The sequence below is a fragment of the Primulina tabacum genome, chromosome 4 (assembly GCF_025594145.1).
Source record: "Primulina tabacum isolate GXHZ01 chromosome 4, ASM2559414v2, whole genome shotgun sequence".
Taxonomy (NCBI): Eukaryota; Viridiplantae; Streptophyta; class Magnoliopsida; order Lamiales; family Gesneriaceae; genus Primulina; species Primulina tabacum.
In genome coordinates, this window is record NC_134553.1 from 44,229,207 (window position 1) to 44,255,995 (window position 26,789).

Genomic DNA, 26,789 nt, shown 5'->3' on the forward strand with positions numbered 1-26,789 from the left:
CACGTATCCATATTTAACCACGAATCTTTCATTTTTTTTCCTAATATACCTCTATTTTATTTGTATTCTTGTAATTAATCAACTATTGAAAAGAAAACAAATCATTTATATAAACACTTATTAAATAAATATAAAATTGAAAAGTTTTTTGTATGATTGATATTTTTAATGAATCTTTGAGATGTAATGATAAGGCAAAAACTTGTGTGAGACGGTCTCACGGGTCGTATTTTGTGAGACAGATATCTAATTTGGGTCGTCCATGAAAGAATATTATTTTTTATGCTAAGATTATTATTTTTTATTGTGAATATCGGTAAAGTTGACCGTCTCACAGATAAAGATTCGTGAGACCGTCTCACAAGAGACCTACTCGACTAACAATACCGATAATTTAAACAAATAAAAAAATCTTTTAAAACAAATTTTGGAATATATTTTCTTTCTCCAAATGGATCCAAATAAGTGTATTCGTTTTGATGAAAAAATCCTATAAATGGAAAAAAATTAAGTTTTTTGTAATTTTCAAAATCGAATTTCCCTTTGGTCATAAAAAGAAATCGACTTTTCCCTTTTCCATTCTAAACCGTCCGCCAAGAAAACTCTCTGCCATGTGCCTCTCTCCTTGTATCAAAGGCGAAGCGCCAAACTTCTCCTCCTGCGTATACTCAAACCTATAGATACTAATTCATTTGCATACTCATATTTTGGCATAAGGGTCTGATTATCTGTAATTTTTTCGATGAAGGCTCCTTAGTTTCCCTCTTATCATTGATCCCTTCTGTTCAGGTACTTTCTTTGATGTTAATTCGAAAAATTCAATCTTTCTGCAAGTCCCGATGTTTGTGGGCTGTGTATGTATGTTCTACATTCAAAATATTCGCATTTGTTCAACGATTCTTGTTATATTAATTGAAAAATATAATCTTTAGACTGCTGGCACTTATTATATGTTTTTTTTTACATCTAAATACATTTTCTTTTCTAAGGTGTTCTCCTTTGACATTATGCGGGGAAGTTTGTTTATTGGTTCATTCCTGCTATGTTTTCTAGCTTTTATTTGAATATTAAGTTGGAAATATTCGCATTCATTCAACACCACCTGTATTTCTTGAATTTTCGCCGATGCCTCTTTTTATTGTTTACTTATACCCCATTTAGTTTTTTATAACAATTTGACAACTTGTGCGTATTATACCTCTTTTTGTTACTTTTCTTTGGTACATAGAACAGTGTCAGTTCTTACTTTTGGGTGACTACTTGGAGTGCAGTGGATATTTAAAAATAAGGGGTCAGTTATATAAATGTTTTTCCTTGCAGTTTTTAATCAAGGAGTGGAATGGAAGAGCCTGACCAGCTAAAAAGGGCTTTGATCGATGCTACTTCTGGTGCAATTTCCGGTGCCATTTCTAGAACTTTCACGTCGCCACTTGACGTAATCAAAATCAGGTTTCAGGTTAAGTTTTTCAACTTTAAATGTTTTTTAAAAAACCTTGTTTTGGTTAAAGAAGCTGAGATCTGAATGAATGGAATTGTTATTGAATATGATCTTACTGTATGTATTAATATGAGTTTGATTCTTATTTTATATTGGGTTGGAATTATGTTGATGATCAGATTGCTACTAGAGATGCAATGGTTGTTTCAACTTTCAACTGTCATGGATGAATTCTTCTTAAAGCATCCAATTATTATATGGCTTATGCTTGCGTGAATTTTAAGTGGCTGAATTTTCTCATGAAGCTTTCAAATACAGGTTCAATTAGAACCAACTACACAATGGGCTTTGCTTCGAGGAGATGCATATGGTACATCAAAATATTATAGTATGCTGCAAGCAACCAAGGACATATTTAGGGAGGAAGGATACCCGGTACAGCTTACTTGTTAATATGGAGATATTCAATATACCTCACTTGCAAATTAGATAGTGTTTGGATTAATGTGCGGAAGATATATCATCTTTCTGGATTGAAGTCTGTCGTTCAATTATTTCTCTCCATGAAGGCCTTTTTTTCCTTTGAAGGTGTTTGATGCTTTTTCTATGGTAAAAAAGTGTTATTTATATTTGTATGGAGATATTGCGATGTAACAGGTGCATTAATTTCATATCACTTTTGTGTTTTTGCGTCATCTTTTATTTTATTCACACTTCATTATTTTGTGGCAGGGGTTTTGGAGGGGCAATGTTCCAGCCCTTCTTATGGTCATGCCATATACAGCTATTCAATTTACTGTTTTGCACAAATTGAAGACATTTGTATCTGGTTCCTCTAAAGAAGGTTAGCTACAATTCAGCTTGCTACATCTGAGAACTTGTTGTGATTAAACCTGCTCTCTTTATTGACACAGTTGTCCTGCATTCCATTTAGCTTGCTACAATTTAGTTTTACATTATATTCCGTTCTTGATTTCTTTTGCAGAAGACCATATTAATTCAAGCCCATATCTTTCTTACATTAGCGGGTCATTAGCAGGCTGTGCCGCCACCATTGGGTCATATCCGTTTGATCTTCTAAGAACCATATTAGCGTCACAGGGTGAGCCGAAGGTACATGGCCGCATGGACATTTTGACATCCAAATTCTAAAGCACTAACTTGAATGCCAGTATTTATTGTTTAAATGACATGGATATGGAATTTCTAGTAGTTCGGCTTTGCCTATTTGCAGGTTTATCCTAATATGCGGTCTGCATTTGTTAATACAATTGAAACCCGTGGCATTCGAGGGCTGTACACTGGATTGACGCCTACACTGGTTGAGATAATTCCTTACGCGGGGATGCAGTTTGGAACATATGATACGTTCAAACGTTGGACAATGGTGAACTTCTATTTCCATCTTCCATATAATGATTTTGGTTCCAGCCCACCCTCTCTCAGACGTATTCAGATAAAAAAGAGACAAACTGTAGTGATAGTTCCCGTTTTGAATCATTCCTCTTGAATGGGCATGGTTGATTATAGTGAGATATTACAGGTTTTTAATATCTGCATTTTTGCCTAAAATATGTGGTCATTAGATAATATGGTCAGATCATAACTGTGAGTAACGAGTATATTTATCAAATGAAACTCGTTATCTGTAGATTGTTATTTTGATATGTTAAAGAAATTAGAGCTCTCAAGTTATGGTGGTAGTATCTGATGTACTCATATCGAGGCTCATTATTTGTCTCTGTCTTCTTGTACTTTTGATTTCATTGAATGAGGCATCCATGTCACCAGTTCCATTTCCAAGATACGCTCTCAAATTGATACGATTTTTGTTCCACATTCTCTATAGGCTTGGAACCGGTACAGATCTTCCTATGCCAGCCAATCGGAGGATGCCCTGTCGAGCTTCCAGCTTTTCCTATGTGGATTGGCTGCTGGAACATGTGCTAAAGCTGTCTGTCATCCACTTGATGTTGTGAAGAAGAGATTTCAGGTAATTTATCAGCCTCTTTGGTATATACAAGCAAATATCACCTTCCACAGTTGATATATGCCATAAGGTAGTTTTGAAATTCACTTTTAGATTGTAGGTCTGCAAAGACATCCTAGATATGGAGCTAGAGTAGAGCATCAAGCTTACAAAAATATGAGCGATGCCCTTCGTCAGATTTTTCTTGCAGAGGGTTGGGCCGGTCTTTATAAGGGCATTGTCCCATCTGTTGTCAAAGCGGCACCTGCTGGCGCTGTAACATTCGTTGCTTATGAATTTATATCACACTGGTTAGAATCCATTGATACATGAAATTATCCCATTTATGACTTAAGATTGTTTGTAGGTATAGTTGTGGGTTGAAGTTTTGGTTGGAATTAGATGGATGTAATTACGTGATATTTATAATTCTTTTGATGCAATTGAATTGGAAAATATAACTTTTTATATCAACTGGCAATAGTTTCAATTTCCTTGTTCGTAGAAAATGAATCTGGTTTTTCTCCACACAAAAAGAAAAAAGAAAGAAAGAAAGAAAGAAAGAAAATGAATCTGTCAAGTAACAAACATGAAACATAATATCAAATAATAATAATCATGGAATACGTCTGCAGAAAAAAATTTCTTTTCATAGAAGGTATAAAGGACATAAATTCGAGGTTGGTAAGTACTAAGCCAGCAAGCTCTGCACAAAAGCTCATCTCAGTAGTCCGGGCAACAGAAAGGAACCAAGAATCTGTTTCTTCGAGGTAACATCTGATGATGCGCAACATTTCAGGAGCAACCTAAGGTTTTTTCTCGTGATTTCTCATCTCCCGAATTTCGTTATAGTTCCCAGTGCCGTATTAACTGCAAGAGTTCAAGTTGCCTGTCATGGCAGCACATATCTTATTAATATGTGTTCACTATGCAAAAAGTATTAAACAGAAGCACTTGTATATATGATTTTAATTCCCAAAACTTAATATAAGGAGGGTTCATATTGCCAACTCAGATGTCCCGAGACGAATTCCTGATTTGCTTCGGGTGAAAATGGAGATTGGCTGAAGTTAATGCAACCACAACTAAGAGCTTCTCAATCTGGGAAGCTACACAACCGTGTGTAGACTCAGTAGGACATGCCACAAGATATGCTCGCTTCAAAAACCGAAATCGGGATCATTGTGTGAACTTGAATCCTTACCTTTCCACCTCTTTTATGCGCTTAGATAACCATCTGCTAGAGCTTCCAAAAGCTCTGGCTGTTGGAAGATAAGTTCGCAAGCGATTCTTTGAGGAGTCGCAACAATCCACTCCTCGATCTAGACTAGAAAGACGAGGAGTTTTGTGAACACTAGTCATGTAGCTTTAATCTATGGTTCACTTGTTCTTTATTAGATTATTTGGTGATCGAAGACATTGTTCTCAAAGTTGAGGAAAACTCGAGGCAAGATCAAGTCAATCAGTGTGGGAGTAGATTCTAAGCTGTTGCTAGGACTGCTTTGGATGAGATGGTGGACAACTTATTCTGGCATAAATTCTATGTAAAATCATGTCTGAGTTCTGCCTAAGCATTTTGGCGTCTCGTCTCATCTCGTCTCGTCTTCCGGACGGCATGAAACTTATTTTTCCTGGTAAAAAAACCAGGAACCTTGATTTCAACTATTGGTCCAGTCGCAACAAATTCTAAGTATGTTATGAACTTCATGATTTGCAACACAGCTGGAACTGTAGATATTTAGGATACTGGTAAAAAGCTCGAACCCTCTTATTTCCAAGTATTTTTGGTATTATTTTCCAAATGACATGTTTTGTTTGTGGTTGATATGTATTTCATGGTTTTGGCTTTACCATACTTATTATTTATTGTTTTCTACACATTAGAAGCTAGAGGGTGATGGTAGTTTGGGTTTATTGACCTTAATTGTGCTATCATTACTAACTTTGTTAAACATTTAAATGATTAAATCTGACTTTAGATGTGTTAAGAAGATAAGTTGGTGGGTATTACTTGATAAATGATTTAGCTGTTGAGATATTTATTACCATTGAACAAACCAATATTAAATATTTCGATTTTAGATAAAATTGTATTTTTGATATTGTATGTTTGTCTCTTTACGATTTTGATCATTTATATTGTCAAATTTCAGTCTTAGTATGTTATACTTGTATTATTGGTAATTTTAATCATTTTTCTGATATGACGATGTTGTGACATCATTTCGGCGTTTGAGTGTTTGCTGTCAATCAATATTCTCAATAATTAAAAAAAACTTAAATTGCAAAAATAAAATAAAAAATATATATGACCAAGACTCAAACTACCAAAATCGCAAAAAATTAAACATATATTACCAAAAATAATTTTCTCTTGATTTTATATGCATGCTAAGATGACTAGGTAGGTTATATGGATTAATTATCGATATTCACGATACTTACAATACCATATCTAAAACATATTTCCCAAACATCCATTCCTATAATACCCTTGTTTTTATATATAAAATATATATAACATTTGAAGGAAAACATTCCCAATTAAATTATATTTTATACAAAACTTAGTATACATAAAAATTATACTCTTGCTTTTTACTTTTAATGTAAATATATGCATTGCATGTGTGAGGTCCATTTACTCTAACGACAATTAATGATCAAACAATAATGGTTTGATTTAAAACTGCAGCGGAAAAAGGTTTAAAATACTTTAAAACGGACCTCAGGGCCTAGAAAAATTTCGGCATGACCTCCCCGTAAGTAGGACATCCCGAAAACTCAAGCAGCATTTTATATCAAAATATACTCCAACTAGAGTCAATAAAACAAAACCAAAGTCAACAACCTATAGCCGCACTGGCCAGGACTAAACAGAATTTAAAACTTACCAAATACTCGCCAGATCATTAAAATCACAGAGTCGCCTCAGAGCATAACCAGAACAACCAAATATCAATACAGATACACGGGGCATCTCCCCGGCAAATAAACTACAATACAAGACTGAACAAACTCAAGACATACATATAGACCAACTGGGAGACTCCACTGAACAGAACCAAGCAATCCAACCTCAATCCCGAGCTCCACTAGCGGAACCTCGGCCTGATGCTGCAAAATTACTCGGGAGATCTACCATGGTGCCCAATAGCAACCACAGCAGCCCCCCAGTAAACAACTGAGGTTAGGATTCTGGTATGAAACAGTTCAACAATAACTACAATAAACATAAATCATGCATAATCATATAATAAAATGTAATATGCAATGCATGAAAGGTTCAACGAACAACCGGGATAACAGGAGCCAACAAACGGTACGATAACAACTGGAATAATGCTCGAGCAACAACACAGGGGAGCTACATCGTCATGCAGCTAAACCGCCCTGCCAAGTATGCGAGGTATGCCAAGCTGTGCTGAATAACACCCCTGACTCGGCCTCCATACAGCTGATACGATATAACAGGATGGCACAACAAAACGAACTAGATGACACAATCCCATCGCTCACCTCAAAAGGCTGCACTAACCACGGGATTGTTCAATCACATCTACGGTCTCATGTGTATAGGCCTATTAGCCACACAATGATCCAGAGATAAACAACAGTGCCAGATAACAACGGATATCAACAATGGGCTAACAAGAACGATAGGGCTCAACATGAATGTCATAACAGTATGTCCGATGCTAAATGCCAATAATATGTCACAATAATAAACATAGATCACAACGAAGGCATTTAACAATTTCCAACAGCCAACAAGTCATACACCCGATCAATGTAACACATAATGGCAATTAAACATAATTTATGTTTTACCGTCGTATGTTACCGAGCTGTAACATACCTATACCAACTTGAAACTCCAATATCAACTTCTCTTCAAGACTCTCGGCCTAAACAAAACCACAATAAGCCGATCATGAAAAATACATTCCACACCAATGTCCGATTTGGCACAAAAGAGCATAAAATTCATATCTCGCTCAATATTAACTCAAATCAATATCCGCCAATTGGAAATGAAATATAACTCAATTATCTAAGTTTCTCCAGTTGAAACCATCTTCAGAATCTCAGTAGATTATTCTTAGAATTTCCAAGAACACACTACTACTTACGAATTCGCGGACAGAATCTCACACACTGAGCAGTTCTAGAAAAACAAGCATAACTTGCTCAATTCTTAATGGAATTTAACGAATCTTATATCATTACGAAGAAAACACATAGCTCTACAACTTTCTTTTTAACAAAAAACCCAGAATCCGAGTGCAAACATGCCATAAACCCGAATTACAGTAGGTGTTGTACACAGCTCCAACACAAAGTTTCATTTTGACACGTTTTGGTAGAAAAATCATATCAAATCTGTTTCTTATACAAATTCGATGATTCTAGCGGCTATAGAAAACTAACAAACAGAGCTACAAGTTCTATTTAGGTCATTTCTACAAATTCAAACTACAAAAATCGCAGCAACCCAAAAACTCTCACCCAAAACTAGAAGAATTCGCGCAGAAACAGAGCACCGGAACAGCAGCTTCGATCTACCCGAATCCTTGCTCAAATTCGCGATTTCTGACTTGAATCGAAGCTTAGGATGTTAGGAAGACACCCCTTCAGACCAATCGAGATTTGGACGCCGGACGGAGGAGTTATCGCGATTTTCCCGCAGCCGCTACACAAGTGACGAGAATGGAGTTGGGGAAAGCTTCTTTCTTCTATCTTTCCTTCTCTTATTTGGTAAGCTGTGTGTATGTATATGTATTTTTATATATTGTGTATTTGGTTACTAAAATAGTAACCCAAGCCCATTTATCTCGGTCTGTAATTATTTTGTTCTCAGTGTGTTATTTAAACTCTATATGTATTTTATATCGTTAAATTCTCCGATATTCTAAAATACATATTTTTAACACACTTTTTGAACTTATTTGGCATAATTAATTATTTTAATTTACAAGTCAATAATTATTCTAATTATGCCAAAATTACCGGATAATTAATTACAGGGCCTTACAACATGTCAAGAAATGAGTTATCTTTTAATATATTATTAATAATATTTATAATAGAAACAAAAGATGGTTTCATGAATTTTTTTTTTTATCATTTCAAATTACAGTTTAATCTCTCGTTAATTTTTGCAATTACAATACAACTCTCATTTAAATATAATAATTTCAAATTATGGCATGAACCTTAATTACTTTTTTACAATTACGATATTATCCATATTTAAATATATATCAAACTAATTATCAAACAAACTACACAAACACGCAATGCATCCACCTAGCGTCGACATACCATAATCATTAAACTTATGCCAAAAAGTAAGAAAAAACACCAAGTATTAGGTCATTATAAGTATTTTTTTCATAGGTCTCTTGTGAGACGGTCTTACAAATCTTTATCTGTGAGAGAGGTCAATCCTACCAATATTTACAATAAAAATTAATACTCTTAGCAAAAAAAGTAATATTTTTTCATTGATGACCCAAATAAGAGATATGTCTCACAAAATACGACTCGTGAGACCATCTCATACAAGTTTTTGTCTAACATAAATAGGGCAATGTCTATGCACATCGAGACCAAATCAACCACAATTAGTGATTAGTCATCTAGAAAAGATTCTGTCACACAATAAATTCTATCTTTCGTTACGCCAAATTCATACTCTTGTTAATTATCATTATACCATATATTCGTCTTGCATTTTTTTTTTTTGATCATTTTAGCTAAAATTACGTAAAGAAATGATTAATATCATTATTAATTTTTATAATTTCAGTGACAAATTCATTTATATGTGACGAAAGATTTGTTGAACCCGTGATTATAAAAAAAATTAACAATGATACATGACTATAATTGAATAAAAAAATTAAAAATATTATGTCTTAGTACATATTAAGACTAAAATTGACATTTTTCTCATTATTTTTGTGTGTATTACAAGATTTATGTAATATAATATAATATAATATAATACAATACAATACGTCGTGATATCTCTTTACAACGTAAATGGATTGGTCAAATCCTAGTTCCACATGCCAAGATTCAGATTCAGATTCAAATTCAAGAATCTCGTGATGTGTCATATGAAACAACGATGGGAGAAAACAAATTGATTAGTTAGAATATGGATTCTAATTATTTTACGTACTATTATTATTTGGTAGTACCTCGAATATTTAAGTGAATGAAATATTTATAATTGATTATTTAGTTTAAAGTGTCCACGCCATCTTTATTGGGTTTTTTAAAATAATTTAATTTTTAAAATTAATTTCAAAAATAATTTTTTTAAAAAAGATATGCAAAAATACCCCAATCCGCGCTTACAATGTTTATCATATTTCTTTAGAGTAATTAAATATAGTTTATCATATAATGAAATAATAATAGTTAAAGTGTATAAAAATAAAATATACTTAAAATGATATTTTATGTGCACGCGTCTTTTTTATTAAAAAAAAAGTAAAAATAGGCATGTAAATTGTATTATATAAAATTTTGGTTTTAATCAGTCAAAATCTGGTATTAGTGTAATAACTCGATTTCTATTCCATTTAAATCCTATTTCACGGAAATTAATATCAACATTATACAACACTTAAAAAAAACAGATGGATTAGCGACGGTTTTACACAATCCGTCGTTATAATGGCGACGATTTTCCTTCAACCGTCACTATATAGCGACGGTTTTCTTGTCGCTAATTGAAATAAGCGAGGGTTTACTAAAAACCGTCGCTTTTTTAGCAACGATTTATAGTTTACCGTCGCTATTTTAGCGACAGTTTTTAATAAACTGTCGCTAATATTGCGACAGTTTAATAAACCGTCGCAATTTTATGCGACTGTTTTTAATAACACCGTCGCTATTCAAAATAAGCGACGGTTTACTAAAAACCGTCGCTTCTTTCACGACGGTTTATCGTAAACCGTCGCTACTGTAGCGACGGTTTAATATAAACTGTCGTTAATATTGCAGCTGTTTGATAAACCGTCGCAATTTTATGCGACGGTTGCGACGGTTTTTAATTAACCCGTCGCTAATCAAAATAAGCGGCGGTGTACTAAAAACTCTCGTTTTTTTTAGCAACGGTAAATCGTCAACCGTCGCTATTGTAACGACAGTTTTTTGGACAACTGTCGCTAATATTGCGATGGTTTCACTAAACCGTCGCAACGTTGTGCGACGGGTTTTTTAACCGTCGTCTTTGGCGACGTATATATTTAAGTCCGTCGCCGCCATATTAGGCGACGAGGTTGTACCTGTCGCCATGTGCGACGGTATAATACAACCCGTCGCAATATACGGCGACGGTTAAGCATAAACCGTAGCCGATCTAGATCGGCGACGGTTTTGTAAAACGCCGTCGCTAATTTTTATTTTTTTTGTAGTGCAATATCATGTCAGCTATATTCAACATTGCATCAATGAATAGAGTAGGTCTTTTATGAGACGGTCTCACGAATCTTTATCTGTGAGACGGGTCAACCCTACCGATATTCACAATAAAAAGTAATACTCTTAACATAAAAAGTAATATTTTTTCATAAATGACCAAAATAAGAGTAACAAAATACGACCCGTGAGATCGTCTCACACAAATTTTTGTCAAATGACTATTGCGAGACAAAGGACTTCAAATGTAAAACAAACTAATATTGCATTGATATTTTAAACTATAATTTCTTTTTCTAAAAAATTAAACTATAATTTCGGACGGTCGATTTTTTGGTTACTAATAAATTAGTAGTTGGCAAGGAATCAGACAAAAGAACAACCTTGGAATACCTAAAAATAGGCCGGAATTAAGGGTCAAAAATTATATATATGGAACTAATGTCTTTTATTATGACACGACATTTGTAATTATTCACTTGCATCTTTTTATTAATAAAAAAATACTCATTAAGAAACAAAATCCATTGTCTTGAATTTTGATTGAGTAGGTATCTTGTGAGACGGTCTCACGAATCTTTATCTGTGAGACGAGTCAACAATATCGATATTCACAATAAAAAAGTAATACTTTTAGCATAAAAAGTAATATTTTTTCATGGATAACTCAAGTAAAAGATATGTCTCACAAAATACGACTCGTAAGATTATCTTACATGAATTTTTTCTATTTTGATTTGGTTTGGTTGAACGTCACAAATATTCCCACATGGGTATGTACATGAACCGAGATAGAACCAAAAACAATGTAATTTTTTTTAAATTATTTATTGAAATTTTATATAATATATTATTTAAATAAGTTATAAAAATTTGTCGAGAAATAACGTTGGTTTGTCCGAGTGTCTTGGAACATGCAATTAAGTTTCATAAAACGACATAAACGTGCATGCAAACAACATCTTTTATTTCATAGTATAATGGGATTTTAGGCTTCATTGGGAAGAATATTCATTCAGATTCGAATCTTATTTATGTAATTACGAAAAAAATGCATTCATTATTGCATCATTGGCTGGGTGAACTTTATAATTTTTTTTTATTGCTCCTCTAATGTTTAAGTATGTTTGTTTATGATTTATAATATGGACACTGATTATAAGATTCTGAATCTTAACCATTTGTCAAGTTTTATAAATTCGTGTATTTTTATATTGATACTTATTACAAAAAAATCTTTATTGGGTTACTACTGATATGAATGATCTTCTAAGAAGTTTTCGTTTAAGACTCTGAGGTTGCGCCTCTTGATCTGGTTGACTAAATGCGCCGCAAAAGAGTGATGCTATATCTTAAGGAATAATATTATCTATGTTGGGGACATGACCGACGGTAGAAAAATAGTAAGATCGATCTCTAAAGGCCAGTATGAGACAACATCACCAGATAGACAAGCACCTCATCTGACTCATGGGCCTAACAACACGACCTATTAGCACTCAAGTAGGTGCACTTTGTATTGTTACATGTATAAAGAAATAAAGTCGACCATTGTCTAACAGCTATAGTTTTTGGCTCAGTGTTCCAAACAATCAGTATCAGAGCAAAGTCATGAGTTCAATCTCTCAATAAATATATTTCTATACTTCTTGGAGGAATATTAAGTTAAACGTGCATGAGTGAGAGTAATATCGAGATATGTGACATCCTATAAGTTCTCGTACGTCAATCTGCTGACGTTGTGTCGTTTGATCTGGTTGGCTACGTCGGCTATAAAATAGTGACGTCAGATCTTAACGTGTAATTTTATCTCTGTTGGGGACATGACCGATGGTATAGAAATGATAATACTGATTTTTAAGGGATAAGAAACAATATCAGCATATAAGCATGCACCTCCATTGACTCATGGACATAACAACCTGACCTATTAACATTCAAGTATGTACACTCTGCGTTGACATAAGTATAAGAAAATAAAGTTGTATATTAGTGAACACGTATATCATTTGGCTTAGTGATAAACGTTTGATCTTAACAGTCTTGATTTGGAAGAACGAAGATGACTATACTTAAATCTTAGTATTAGAATCCATATGTATTAGATCGAGAATTAATCGAACATGTGACTTAAATTTGATATTAAAGTAAAATTTGAACAATTTTTCTAATATTTTACCAGAATTATAATTTGTGCTAATGATAAAATTTAAATCTTTTAATTGATATGTCTTAACAATTAAGAGCAATTGAATATTGGACAACATGAATATTAAAACACTAAAGTTTTTTGTTATTTATTTATTTTTTTGATACAAAAGTCTTTTGATTCGAGTGAACAAATTCTCTACTTCCTCGACCCACTACAATTAACAAGTGTTAATTAAAAAAATTATAATTTTAAAGCGATCTTTTTATTGCATTACCATATATATCCATTTTTAAAATATATATACGTAGTTAAGTATCATTGTTTAACTTAACCACATTTAGAACATAACAAATATATTTGAAAAATACACGTACCAAAGTTACCGATCATGATGATAATCAATAAATTTTCAAAATCAATATGAGACAGATTAACTCAATCTATTTATATGAGACAGATCAACTCAATATATATTTAAAGTGAAAAATTTAATTATAGCATAAAAATTAATACTTTTTCATGAATCGGGTCGGAAATATATTTCACAAAACTGATACAGTGAGACAATTTTATCACATTTATTATACATAAATTGTCAGAGCCCACTTGCTAAGTTATTGAAGATGACTAGCTACCTCACCAAACCCAATTAGTTAAATGGTGGAATCGTTTCAGAAAACCACAACGAGCTATTTAATTACGTTCATAAATTATGATCATCGCAATTAGCTATTTAATTAAGCTCATAAGTTATAATTTTTTAAGCTAAATTAATGACGGTCAAGGGGGTTTGGCAGACTTCTACCGATATATATATATAAAACCACGGTCCATATGGACACGTACATTTTTTTCCGTGTGGATGGATTAACTAGAAGTTACGAGTAACAATAAAATTTAACTGTTAATTGTCTCACACCGACTAAATAAAATATCCGAGAGTTGAATATATGGACTTGTACAATCCTTCATTTGAGCTAGTTTTTGGGATTGAGTTAGGTTTAAAAACATGATCCATCGTAACAATCTATTCTTGAAGATTTTAATGTCCCACATCGATCTAAGAATATTCAACAAAACTCATTGGAGAATCCCCGAAGATCGATCCATTAATATGCATGTAGTACGTATACTATGTATTGGAGGAGTATGTCTTATTGCCCTGTCAGCTTCCATTGTCGGACGCACCTTAATGATAAATAGCATCTTATGCCTAACCAAGAAAATTTATTATTTATTATATAATATTATATGTGGATTTTAATTAAAAGGTTGATCTTCCCATTGATTGCATTTTTCAGTGCTTAATTAAAAGATTATTGTTGCGAAATAGCAATTTGAATTTGTACTTAGTTACTTCACAAGTTTCTTGCCAAATATACAAACGAGATTCATTGCAATTTTGGTTTTGATCCGTGTAACGAAATTTCATTCTTAATCATGTACATTCTTATTTTTGACAGTTTTAAGTCATTTTTATTGAAAATAATGATAACGTCACATTGGTGTCGTATCAGCGTCACATCGAGAAATATGACTAAAATTGTAAAAAACAGGAACATGACAGACTAGAACTGAAATTTGACGAACTCAAATGACTAAATAGAAAATAGACAAACTTACATAACCAAAAATTCAAATTTTTAAATTTAAATTAGACAATAATGTAAATATAATATATATTAATGTGATTTTCTCAATTATACTACAATTTGATTGTGTTTATGGTCCGCCCAGCCCGCTTTTGAAGTGATCTTAGCAATGCTTGGTTAATTCAAAAAAATGTACAAGATTGAATATTTATCATCTTGTCCTAGATACGGTTTGGTTGAAAGAATTGGATGACAAATGATGTATAATAAATAGATGATAATCAAATATAAACAACACAATGATTTATAACTCTAATCTTATACAGAACTTGAGTCAATATAAACGAAGATTTCTAATCAATTAATATATTTGCACCAAACGATACTTTAATCTAATTATTTGCCATTTACAAAACCAAATTTTAGTTGAATCGAAATCATAAAACCAAGCAATAATTAATAAATAACATGTTTTTCTTCATTAACAAGAGACCGAAGTATGATATTCGTAAATAGATAATCCATTTTCTTGAAGTGAAATGAATTATATATACTATCATTATTGAAGAGAAACATAATTTTCGTATTAAATTTATTTCTCAATATTAATTTTTCCTTGTTGATATGATCTTGAATATTTAATTATGGTTTTGTCTTTCTAGATAATGAGATAATTATGTTAAGATTTTTTGTGAGGTCGTATCTTTGTTTAAATAGAGTTTGTTTCTAATAAAACTCTTACTTTCCATACTATGTAGGTTTCTTTGTTAATAAACTTTAAGACTATAAATAAAGAAGGTGATTTATGCAGAAGCACATACATACTCTTGTACCTTTGCACGCCATAAATTTTAAAGAAAACAATCTACAAGGTTGCTGCTGATCGAAGAAGTGCTGAATCCACATGTTGCCGTGATTGTTTGAGACATCTGCAGACAACAATCTGTGAAGGAGTTGGCTGAAGATTTGTTTTTGTTGCTCCAGTTTTGACACCGTGTTTTGCTTCCTTATATACTGTTTTAATGTGGTTTTTTTTTTTTTTTTGTTTTAGGAAGCATTTGATTTTCTCAAAGTGTTGAGAAAATTAGTTTTTGATTAAAATCACTAGTGTTAGTTTTTGTGTAAACTCGTTGGTTTTATAGTGATTATTTTTGTTTGAGGCACTGCGCAAGTATTTATACTTGTGCAATTTTTATTATGTCTCATGTTATTTACTTAAAGTCAATTTATGTTACAAACTTATATATTCTATAACATTGTGTCTGAAATGTTGTAACATTTCACATAATACTTAATTCTGATAAACATAAATTTACGATGACATACGATCATACTCATTTTATTGTCAAACAAAATATACTTGTATTATTAACATTATTAACAAAACGACCGAACCTTTTAGTGACAGATTCGTGAAAGAGATTTTGGGCAGTTTTGACTAATTCATACAGGCCCTGATAGCATCAACGTTAAAACGACAACTTTACAATATATAGATGAGATACGACATTTTTGTCTTCACAGACAAAGTACACACACAGGCATATACATACACACCAACATCTATATATATATATATATATATATATATACACACGCGTGTGTGTGTGTGAATTATTAACATAAATTATTAATATAAACAATAGTTTGACCAACGCCTATATTCATGTCATCATCCTCAAAAAACAACCTAAACTTCTCCGAACCAAATCCCCTTTTCTCTCTGAGAATGGTAGATAATTCCGAAGCAAGCCCTTCAAATGACCTCAAAGAGCCAGAACGACTGCTTCCAATAGCCAACGTCGGTAGAATCATGAAAAATATCCTCCCGCCGAATGCGAAGATCTCGAAAGAAGCTAAAGAAACTATGCAAGAGTGCGTGTCTGAGTTCATTGGATTTGTCACGAGTGAAGCCTCGGAAAAGTGCCGAACGGAGAGGCGAAAGACGGTGAACGGCGACGATGTCTGCTGCGCTCTGGAGACGCTAGGTTTTGATGATTATGCAGGACCTTTGAAGAGGTATTTGAATAGATATAGAGAGATTGAAGGGGATAAAGTTAATCAAAGCAAGGCTAGCGGTAGTGAAGATCAAATGGAGGAGAATTTTTTCTTGTATACGAGCAATAAACCCTCGTAGGGATCAAGTTGAAAAATTAAAGATACTTTTCTTGAAGGTGAAATTAATTTTAATTTGTGGGGTTTTATTGATTTTGTGTAAGGTTATCATTTAAAGTTTTTTGTTCCCCCTATAAAAAGTATTTTTATTAATATTGTCTTCTCATATAAATTAAGTTGGTCGCTGATTTGGTTCTTAAATCTTTATTTTGGGGAAAAACTTGTGTGAAACGGTCTCACGTATTTTGTGAGACAGATATCTTATTTGGGTCATTAAGAAAAAATATTACTTTTTATACTAAGAGCATGACTTTTTATTATGAATATCGATAGGTTGACCCGTCTCACAGATAAAGATTCGTGAGATCGTCTCAGGATAGACCGTACTCCTTTGTTTGTTACACATAAACATGCAGTAAATCAACAAATTAATCAATCAGGCTGGAGATGAGCGGATTCTGCCCTTTTAATTATCTTGGCATTTTTTGTCGATTTATTTATAATTTCATTGTATCGAATGTCAGTATATAGGTCTTGTTGCAATTATACATTGGTATTTTTCACACATTTAATTTGATTTTCTCTGGATTTCTCAATTTCAGTTAGATATGTTAACAATTTCCGACGTCACTGTCAATACTTTGGTAAAAAAATGGTACTATTTGTACGAAAAACCAACTTTATTGCATTAACTAGCAACTTCTGACTGATTAGATCAATTTAATTACAAATACACACAATTTAGATGAAACATAAAGTTTATCATTTTCATACATATATTTCTCTTTGAATTTTGATAGTGTGTGTCTATATATATATATATAAAATTTACAAAAATGAGAAATGAAATTAATTTTTGTGCTTAATTTATATATACCAAAGTGCACCATTATTTTTGCAATATTTCAAAAGTTGATTATTATTATTAATGATAAAGGTGTGGGAGAAATTGAAAGTGGATGGTCTATTTGTTGACTTTGGTTCACAAATTACAACATTCCAGACACTAGCTACTCGTTCTATCCAAATTTTTTAAATTAAAAAATTAACACATTTTTTAATAAATTATAATTTATCTTTTGTAATTTTTTATTTTTTAAAAAAAGAGTCTAGCTTTTACAAAATCGCAAATGACATTGAAAGGTTTCAATAAATTATTGTCCTTTTAATTTTATTTACGAATTTATTGTCACCGTCAAATACGAGCATTTCGGTACATTTTTATTGATACTTATCGTTGGGAGTAGTTGTTGTCTCTAATAGATAAAGCGGTCGGGATTTAGTCCTTCAATTGTTATACGATTGAGAATATTTGAGTTGGTTTATATAATAACTTTAAATGAAAACCAACAAGCTTTCAATCTTAGAATTGATATGAATATCATGTCAATGATCCAATTCAAGAATTGCAAGGTAATAAGATTATCAAAAAGAGAATTTTTTGGAATTTACAAGTGTTCCGAGAGAACGAAACATGATATTTGGATTATTCACTTGTTCTATGGAGCGATTTGAATTATGACAATTATTATCATACAATTTTAATATGTTGTACACTTACAATATACACTTATGTTAGTTTCGATGAGGTGACACTTACATGTTGAACGTAATGAAACATATCAAAATTGTAAATCCAATAAATGATGTCACTTCATCAATATTCACATGAATGTACAGAACATGTAACATATCAAATCTCTACGTTAGCGTAGGATTATGAGATATCTTGTGGCGTTACAGGCCCATATTTTCTGTATTCGAAGTTTAATGTGGCAGCATCTCAGCGGCCCACTTCAACAAAATATCCTCCACAGGGAACGAAGAATTAAAAACGGAATCCCCAAAATTGAATATAATCAATTATAAAATCTCTACGCAATAAATTCGACAACGACACGACCCCATATATATTGTGACAGTTTATAAATTTTTTTTCCATTTATTTTGAGTATGTGAGACGATCTCACGAATCTTATCTGCGAAACGGGTCAACCATACTGATATTCACAATAAAAAGTAATACTCTTAGCATAAAAAGTAATATTTTTCATGGATGACCCAAATAAAAGATCCGTCTCACAAAATACGACCCGTAAGACCGTCTCACACAAGTTTTGACTTTATTTTTAGAATTTATAAACTAAGCAATACTTGATAAAATTAAAATAAATGTAAATAAATACCGTCTTCCAATTTACGTATAAATTATCACATACTTATTTTATTTATTTGGTGTGATTTCTATAATATTTTTAAATGCACAGGTTTATTTGGGTATTAATGAAATGAGTAAACTTGGGATCACAGTTTTTCAGGGTAAAAAAAAACCAAGTTTTACTCAGTAAGACATAAAGAGAGGGGGAGAAAATCACATAAAATTGTGATTCTAGTGATGTAATTTGATATGTTTTGAGTTTAAGTCATGTAATTTGTAAATATTTGGTTTTCATCCACTAACTTAGATTTTTTTGTTTGACATTTTTTTTGTCAAAAGCCGTTGACTCCTTCAAATATTATTTATTTGACATCGATGTATTTCTACATAATTCATGTAGCAAGAATAAACTCGTATTTGTGTTTCGAGCTGATGATTTAAATTAAAAGTATTAGAAAATCTTGTAAATTCAAACTAGCATATTACTTTATTATCATTTAAAAAATCCAGAAACTAAAAAAAATATTGGAGAAAATTATAATATAATATAATATAAAATTTAAAATAGCTGGATCAAATACTTAGCAAAACATATGTAATCAAATTGGACCAATTAATTCAAAACAATTACCGAAAATAGAACAAATAATCAAAGTCTAAAGATATGTTTTATACAAATATTTTAGAAAATACGAACAGAAAACCGATCAAAGAAGCTCAAGTATATTATTATTTAATTAATAAGATTGAAAAATAATAATTGAATAATAATATTATAATGTTTATGAAAGGGAGGGCGCCCAGATAATAGAGGGAAAAAAGGGTGAATAAAAATTAAAAGAAAGAAAAAAAGATTCACAATTCACCCAAATTTCTCTCCTCCGGTAGGCGCATGCATACACCAGCGATATTGTTGCGCTGTGTGTGATTATTGAGTGTGCTAGTCTTTCTGCTGCGCCTGAATTCGCTGTCGGTGTGCTCCGTCGGCGACGAATTTCCGGTTTTTGTTTCGTAGCTGATCGTGATTTCGAGGTAATTTATCAACACTTTTGTTTGAAATTGATTGTTGGATTGGGATTATATGGAATTTTACGAGGTTATTTGTTTCTGCTGATTGTTAGGGTTTTATTTGTTCAAATTATTATTTGTTGGTTGAGGTAGGGTTGTGTTGGGTGGTTGACGATGATATTCTTAGCCTATGTCAAATTTCTATTTTATCACACTTTCTTGCGAAATTCTTTTTTTAAAATAAATAAATAAATTATTAGTCTCATTGTTGAGCGCAGTTTGACTATATGATTATCCCAGTATGGTAATATATTGTGATCGGAAGTAGAGTTGATTTCATGTTGAGGTTCTGGAGATACTTTAACAAATAATGTTGTTAGTTTTGTCTCTTCATGTTTTGCAGCAATGATTCTACTCTCTGTTTCACGATTTTAGTGCAATGCCAAGCCGTTCTCTGATTGTTTGGTTTATTTGTTCCTAAGTGCAGTTATTATGCCTAGGTTTTGTATTAAAGGCATTTTTGCTGAAATTAGTTGCTGTTTTATTATTATCTGATCAGATTCAATCATTTAAATAAGGATCGATTTTCATCGTGTTTTACCATTTGCAAGTTTCTGTTTATTCTTCTTCCAAGTACTGAATTTTTATGATCACAGATTGGTGTCTTTCTGTTGATTTTTTTTTCATTTATGTCCTAGCAGGCTTTGGACTAGAACTACTTGTCGGCTTAGTGTTAATCTTGAGTTATTGTCGAAGATGACTATGAACCAGCGGAATACCATTGATTTAGAACAAGGATGGGACTTTATGCAAAAAGGGATTACTAAATTGAAAAATATTCTTGAAGGGTTACCCGAGCCGCAATTCAGCTCAGAGGACTACATGATGCTCTACACGTTGTACTTCAATACTTACTATAATTAAACTCTAATTTTTTAGGCTATTACTAACTTGTCAAGTGTTCATAATATTCTTTTTTAATTACCTTGAACAGGACAATTTATAACATGTGTACTCAGAAGCCTCCGCATGACTATTCTCAGCAATTGTATGACAAGTACAGGGAGTCTTTTGAAGAGTATATCACATCAACGGTAAGGATGAATTCAGATCGTGATGAGGAACTATATTACAAGCATTTAGATGGAAGTGTTAATTCATGTTTTGGGTACTGATTATGAAATATTGTGATTTACTTGAGTCATTCCAGATGGTTTCTTTTCCCTCTGTGAATTAAGCTTGAATCTATGCATTTGCAGAATGATCTCCAATTTCAATTAATGTAGACAGTGGAAACGAATTGTTCTAGGGAATTAAATGTTAGTACCTCTTATAGGCCTCTATCCAGATCAGACCTTCTGGGTGGAATTGTCCCAAACATTGTGTCTTGGCTGATAGTGAGAGTAAGGAAAATACTTTCCCTTCTCCTATTGTATCTTACTTTTTAGCTCCACAGGAAGAGCGAAGCAAGGAATTGGTTTGTGGTCTTTGTTCAGCCCGTGGGCTGCGTCTGCAGTCACTGAAAACTTAGGTTTGCTTCGGCATTACGTGACACATTTTAGAATTTAACCTAAATAGACATTTTGGCTAGTGGTATAGCATACCGGAAACACGTCTGGGAGTACGAGGTCGATTTTCTTTATTCTGACACGTGCTAAAATTTAAGCTTTGAGGGCATTTACCTTGAAAATGAACTTCAAGCGCTATTAACCATGATCCATGATACCATGGTTTGATAAATCCTTCTAGAATATATTTTGCATTTATTTGACCGTGTCCTTCCTTTAGCATTGGCTTTTTTTTTGCCTATCTAGGTATTGCCTTCTTTGAGAGAGAAGCACGACGAATTCATGTTGAGGGAACTTGTGAATAGGTGGTTAAATCATAAAATTATGGTGCGATGGCTTTCACGATTCTTTTACTACCTTGACCGGTACTTCATAGCAAGAAGGTCACTCCCGGCTCTTAAAGAAGTGGGCCTGACATGCTTCCGTGACCTGGTAACTTTTGGCTTCAATATCTTGTTTTATCATCTCTTGATTTTCTTATCTGTAAATGTGACTCTTGAAAAAACTTTGAGCTGATTTTTTCACATGTTCTAGTTTTCTATTCATTTCCCCCAGCTTTGTTTCATCCTTTGTTATATGACTCTTTTGCTTTAAGTGAAAAAAAACTTTGAGCTGATTTTTCTACGTTCTAGTTTTCTTTCATTTCCCCAGGGCTTTGTTTCATCCTTTTGTTTTACCATTTTCTCTTAGTTTTTGATTATCTGGAACTGGTCTTATGGTTTCAGGTGTACCAAGAGGTAAATGGGAAAGTAAGAGATGCTGTTATATCTCTGGTATGTTTGTGTGTTGTTGAATACGTTATTACTATCTATTTACATGTTATTTTGAGGTTTATATGCTATTCTTTTTGCCAGATTGATCAAGAACGGGAAGGAGAGCAAATTGATCGTGCTTTATTAAAGAATGTATTAGATATTTTTGTAGAAATTGGAATGGGACAGATGGATCAATATGAAAATGATTTTGAAGCAGCAATGCTGAATTCCACTGCAGCTTACTATTCTCGGAAGGCTTCCAATTGGATCTTAGATGATTCATGTCCAGACTATATGTTGAAAGTAAAATTTCCTTTTGATTCAGAATTCTCTAGTCCTTTTGACTTCAATGAATAAACGCGTTGCATTCATTATCAAAATGTTCTCAAACTAATTGGGATTTGCTAAGAAAAACGTTAACATTATTGGGAAACGAGGTGTCCCGAACCAAATTGCTTTTAAATTTAGTTGCTAATAGTTGTTTGAAATGTAGGCGGAGGAGTGTCTGAAACGAGAGAAGGATAGAGTTTCTCATTACCTTCATTCGAGTAGTGAGACAAAGTTGCTTGAGGTTTGTTCTTGCTCTTAGCTAATCAGTTTTTCGAAGTGGGTGTATGAATGATGTGTTTCATTCCAATCATGGTGGTATGTTTGTGGTGTTTCTGATTCATTTTAGTAAGATCTTTTCTGACACATTTGAACCTAATTCTCTTGGTAGAAAGTACAACATGAGCTATTGTCTGTGTATGCCACCCAACTGCTGGAGAAGGAGCACTCAGGTTGTCATGCGTTACTGAGGGATGACAAGGTACTTGCAATATGACTGTCCTTACTATTTTGAATGTTATAATTTTTTTGCCATTCTTTTATGCTAATCCTAGCATTTTAATCCATTAGGTGGTGGATTTGTCTAGGATGTATAGACTCTTCTCAAAAATACCTCGAGGCTTAGACCCTGTTGCTAATATATTTAAGCAGGTGAGGAGTGAGTAAATATTGAGTTTTGCTCGTGGAAAGTATTTTAATCTGTAATTCCATGCTACCCATATATTTACCGAGTTATTTTTAGTTTAACGAATAATATTTCCCAACCTCAGCATGTTACTGCTGAAGGCACAGCTTTGGTTAAACAAGCAGAAGATGCTGCAAGCAACAAGAAGGTTTGTTCTTTGGGCCTTTTAACTGAGTGCTTGTTTTATTTAAATAATTTATAGAATGTAAATTTTTTATTACGGAACGGTGTTTATGTGTTGCTAAAGGCTTGAAGTTTTTAATCTTCTGTACTGTGGCATAATAAAATATATTTGATGGATATGAAAAATTACTTGAACAAATGGATCGTTCTCATTCATTTATTGTTTTATGTGTCTACTAACATTATGGGAAGTGGAGAGTTATATAAAAGTGATGTTATTCAATATCATGGCTCCAGACTTGGGAGTGAATTGTAATAGTGTCTGTCCTCCAGTGGCTGTAAGAATCATATTGTCATACATTTAGTGGTATCGTCTTTAATTTCTGAGCAATATTGGTAATTGCCTGCATAATTATGGGTTTGATCTAGTGTTCAGGAAGAGAAGCAGCATCTGTTGCAAAAGAAATGGAAAATAACAAAGCTGTGTTTATTCTTAAGGAATAGTTCAAAGTGGGATGATTTCTCGCTGAGTAATATAGAAGCATGTTTTTTCTCAAGTTCTTGTGTCAAATCTTCATGACAAAATTTTCGATCTGTTTCTTATTCTCATTTATTTCAAAACTGACAGTAGAATATTCAGGCTTATTAGGTTATGAGTTTCATTAGAGAACAAATGCGTGAAAAGTCTTGGAGGACATGTCTAACATCTATTATTTGGTTTAGAATGATCCATGTATTCTTACACCGGGAAACCATGTGGAATTTTTTGGTGTTCCTTCTGATTGGTTACTCATTCATGTATCTCCTAAACTATGCTGTTGGTTTACTTTCAAATACTATGTTTCAATAATAGTTGAAGAAGCCATTGTATACTTTCAAATACTATGTTGATAGGTGAAATTTTGTCTAACCTTTTGGTACAGGCAGAAAAGAAAGATGTCGTTGGATTACAGGAACAGGTAAATATTTCTGAATTCTCGTGGTTTTTCATCCTGGATGAAATAATGAAAGTAACCTATGTTTGGAACTCAGGTTTTTGTCAGAAAAGTAATCGAGCTCCACGATAAATTCATGGCATATGTGAATGACTGTTTTCTGAATCACACTCTTTTCCACAAGGTTAGAATTTATAGCTGATTCGTGACTAATTTTATCATGCTTTTGAAGGGCCCCAGACAGTTATTTGTTTTTCCCATTTTTGACCATCCATTCTAGGCTCTTAAAGAGGCCTTCGAGGTTTTCTGCAATAAGGGTGTTACTGGAAGTTCCAGTGCAGAACTCCTTGCCACATTCTGTGACAACATCCTTAAAAAGGGAGGGAGTGAAAAATTGAGCGATGAAGCTATTGAAGATACATTGGAGAAGGTGCGTATCATTTATATCATGCTTTAAGTTTAACTGTTTTATTGAAGTATGTTGAAAGCTGTGATCGAGGCTCTAAATATTCTGCAGGTGGTAAAATTACTTGCTTATATCAGCGATAAGGATTTATTTGCTGAATTCTATCGGTGAGTTCCCCAGCTTGGCGGTTGCTTGTTGTATTTACTGTGCTTTATAATGATTTACCTTTTATTTTTCGTATGCTGCTGCAAACAGGAAAAAGCTTGCTCGGCGGCTGTTATTTGATAAAAGTGCTAATGACGAGCATGAAAGAAGTATCCTGACAAAATTGAAACAACAATGTGGTGGGCAATTTACCTCAAAAATGGAGGGGATGGTGAGCTGGCACATTAATTAGTCTTATATTATGAATCAGAATTCATTTATCAGGACATTGCATAAGTTTCCCTCCTTTGGAACTAAACTAGGTCACGGATTTGACCCTAGCTAGGGAAAATCAGGCCAGCTTTGAGGAATATCTTAGCAACAATTCAAATGCCAGTCCAGGGATAGACCTAACAGTGACAGTCCTAACGACTGGTTTTTGGCCAAGTTACAAGTCCTTTGATCTTAACCTTCCGGCTGAGATGGTAAGATAGTGTTGAATGATTTCGTGTTTGTCTTGAAACTTGTCTTGTTGCTGACTTCTTTTAATCATCAAATTGACTTTTGTGCTAGGTCAAGTGCGTTGAAGTGTTTAGGGAGTTCTACCAGACAAAAACAAAGCATAGAAAACTTACGTGGATATATTCTTTGGGTACTTGTAACATAAATGGCAAATTTGAACCAAAAACGATAGAGCTTATTGTGACGACATACCAGGTAACTTGGCAACACAGCCATACCTTGTTTATGCACGAGTCATTGTTTCTGTAACTGATAATGATAGTGACTAGACCTGCAATTCCTTTTTCCAGGCTGCTGCCTTGCTGTTGTTTAATGCTTCGGATAAATTGAGTTATCAGGAAATCATGACTCAGTTAAACCTATCAGATGATGATGTTGTTAGGCTCCTTCATTCACTTTCATGTGCTAAGTATAAGATTCTGAACAAGGAGCCAAACACCAAAACTATTTCTCCCACTGACCTTTTTGAGTTTAACTCAAAATTCACGGACAAAATGAGAAGAATCAAGGTACGCTTCCTATACTCACTCCTGTTTAGGAAAGAGATTACTGACCAAATGAGAAGAAAAGGCTGGAAAAAGTAATTATCAACTGTAAAAGGTGTGGGGGCGTGGAGGGGTTAGAATAAGATGTTAGATCAATCAAAGTATTATTTGTACATGAATCTGTTGCTAACTTGCATGTGAACTCAGATACCTCTCCCTCCAGTGGATGAGAAGAAGAAGGTAGTTGAAGATGTTGACAAAGACAGACGGTATGCAATTGATGCCTCAATCGTGAGAATCATGAAGAGTCGGAAAGTCTTAGGATATCAACAGTTGGTAATGGAGTGTGTTGAGCAATTGGGCCGTATGTTCAAGGTATCATTGACTGTTTGAATGTTTTCTATTTTGTTTGATATTTATTATACATAAGATAACATATAGATCTTTAACTTTGCACTCTGCAGCCTGACGTCAAAGCAATCAAGAAGAGAATTGAAGATTTAATCACTCGTGACTATCTGGAAAGAGACAAGGATAATCCTAACTTGTTCAAGTACTTGGCATGATTCTAGCCGGCTGGTATTCAAATATTTATTTCTATTGCTGCAAGAGGATGCAAAAATCGTGAATGCCTCAGGCCTGTCAAGCTCGAACTATGAAATAGGCCAAATATTCTGGCAACTTTTGCGATGATTTATTGAATGCAGGGGCTTGTGAATTCTTCTTCATTTTACCCTAGATCAGGTGAGGACTTTCTCCTCGAAATGTTCCTTATTGATAAAGATGTGTTATTGATAGTTCTGAGTGTATATGTCACTTGTGCGAATACATACTGGCTTTTTTCGTGAGTAAATGTAATGGTTTAGTAAAATTAGTCTCAAGTTTGCAGTTGAGTGCTCCTTCCTGCTTTCGTGTTGTCTTAGGACACAGCATCTATTGATGGTTTGTGCTATATAATATTATTGTTGAT

The 26,789-nt window shown here is 33.2% G+C and overlaps 3 protein-coding genes across 4 annotated transcripts; all 3 read left to right on the top strand.

Moving 5' to 3' along the window:
* The first annotated feature begins 548 nt into the window (after nt 1-548).
* Nucleotides 549-3,875, top strand: LOC142543357 (mitochondrial thiamine diphosphate carrier 2-like). Of its 2 annotated transcripts, none has more exons than XM_075650575.1 (8): nt 549-789; nt 1,321-1,456; nt 1,757-1,873; nt 2,171-2,282; nt 2,424-2,551; nt 2,673-2,825; nt 3,288-3,431; nt 3,522-3,875. In XM_075650575.1, the coding sequence occupies exons 2-8, from the start codon at nt 1,340-1,342 to the stop codon at nt 3,738-3,740; spliced, it is 990 nt and encodes a 329-aa protein (XP_075506690.1). In that variant the 5' UTR covers nt 549-789; nt 1,321-1,339; the 3' UTR covers nt 3,741-3,875. The 2 variants fall into 2 exon arrangements, with proteins under 2 accessions (XP_075506690.1, XP_075506691.1); XM_075650576.1 differs by having other exon boundaries at nt 3,529-3,875.
* Nucleotides 3,876-16,317: 12,442 nt separating this feature from the next.
* On the top strand, nt 16,318-16,725 carry LOC142542036 (nuclear transcription factor Y subunit B-5-like). The gene has a single exon (XM_075648485.1). The coding sequence runs from the start codon at nt 16,318-16,320 to the stop codon at nt 16,723-16,725; it is 408 nt and encodes a 135-aa protein (XP_075504600.1).
* A 2,935-nt stretch (nt 16,726-19,660) lies between these two features.
* On the top strand, nt 19,661-26,690 carry LOC142543358 (cullin-1). The gene is made up of 20 exons (XM_075650577.1): nt 19,661-19,893; nt 20,571-20,765; nt 20,864-20,963; nt 21,684-21,869; nt 22,163-22,210; nt 22,292-22,495; nt 22,686-22,763; nt 22,911-23,000; nt 23,090-23,170; nt 23,290-23,352; nt 24,251-24,286; nt 24,360-24,446; nt 24,543-24,692; nt 24,780-24,835; nt 24,924-25,044; nt 25,136-25,297; nt 25,386-25,529; nt 25,625-25,843; nt 26,027-26,194; nt 26,284-26,690. The coding sequence occupies exons 2-20, from the start codon at nt 20,626-20,628 to the stop codon at nt 26,383-26,385; spliced, it is 2,235 nt and encodes a 744-aa protein (XP_075506692.1). The 5' UTR covers nt 19,661-19,893; nt 20,571-20,625; the 3' UTR covers nt 26,386-26,690.
* The last annotated feature ends 99 nt before the right edge of the window (nt 26,691-26,789 follow it).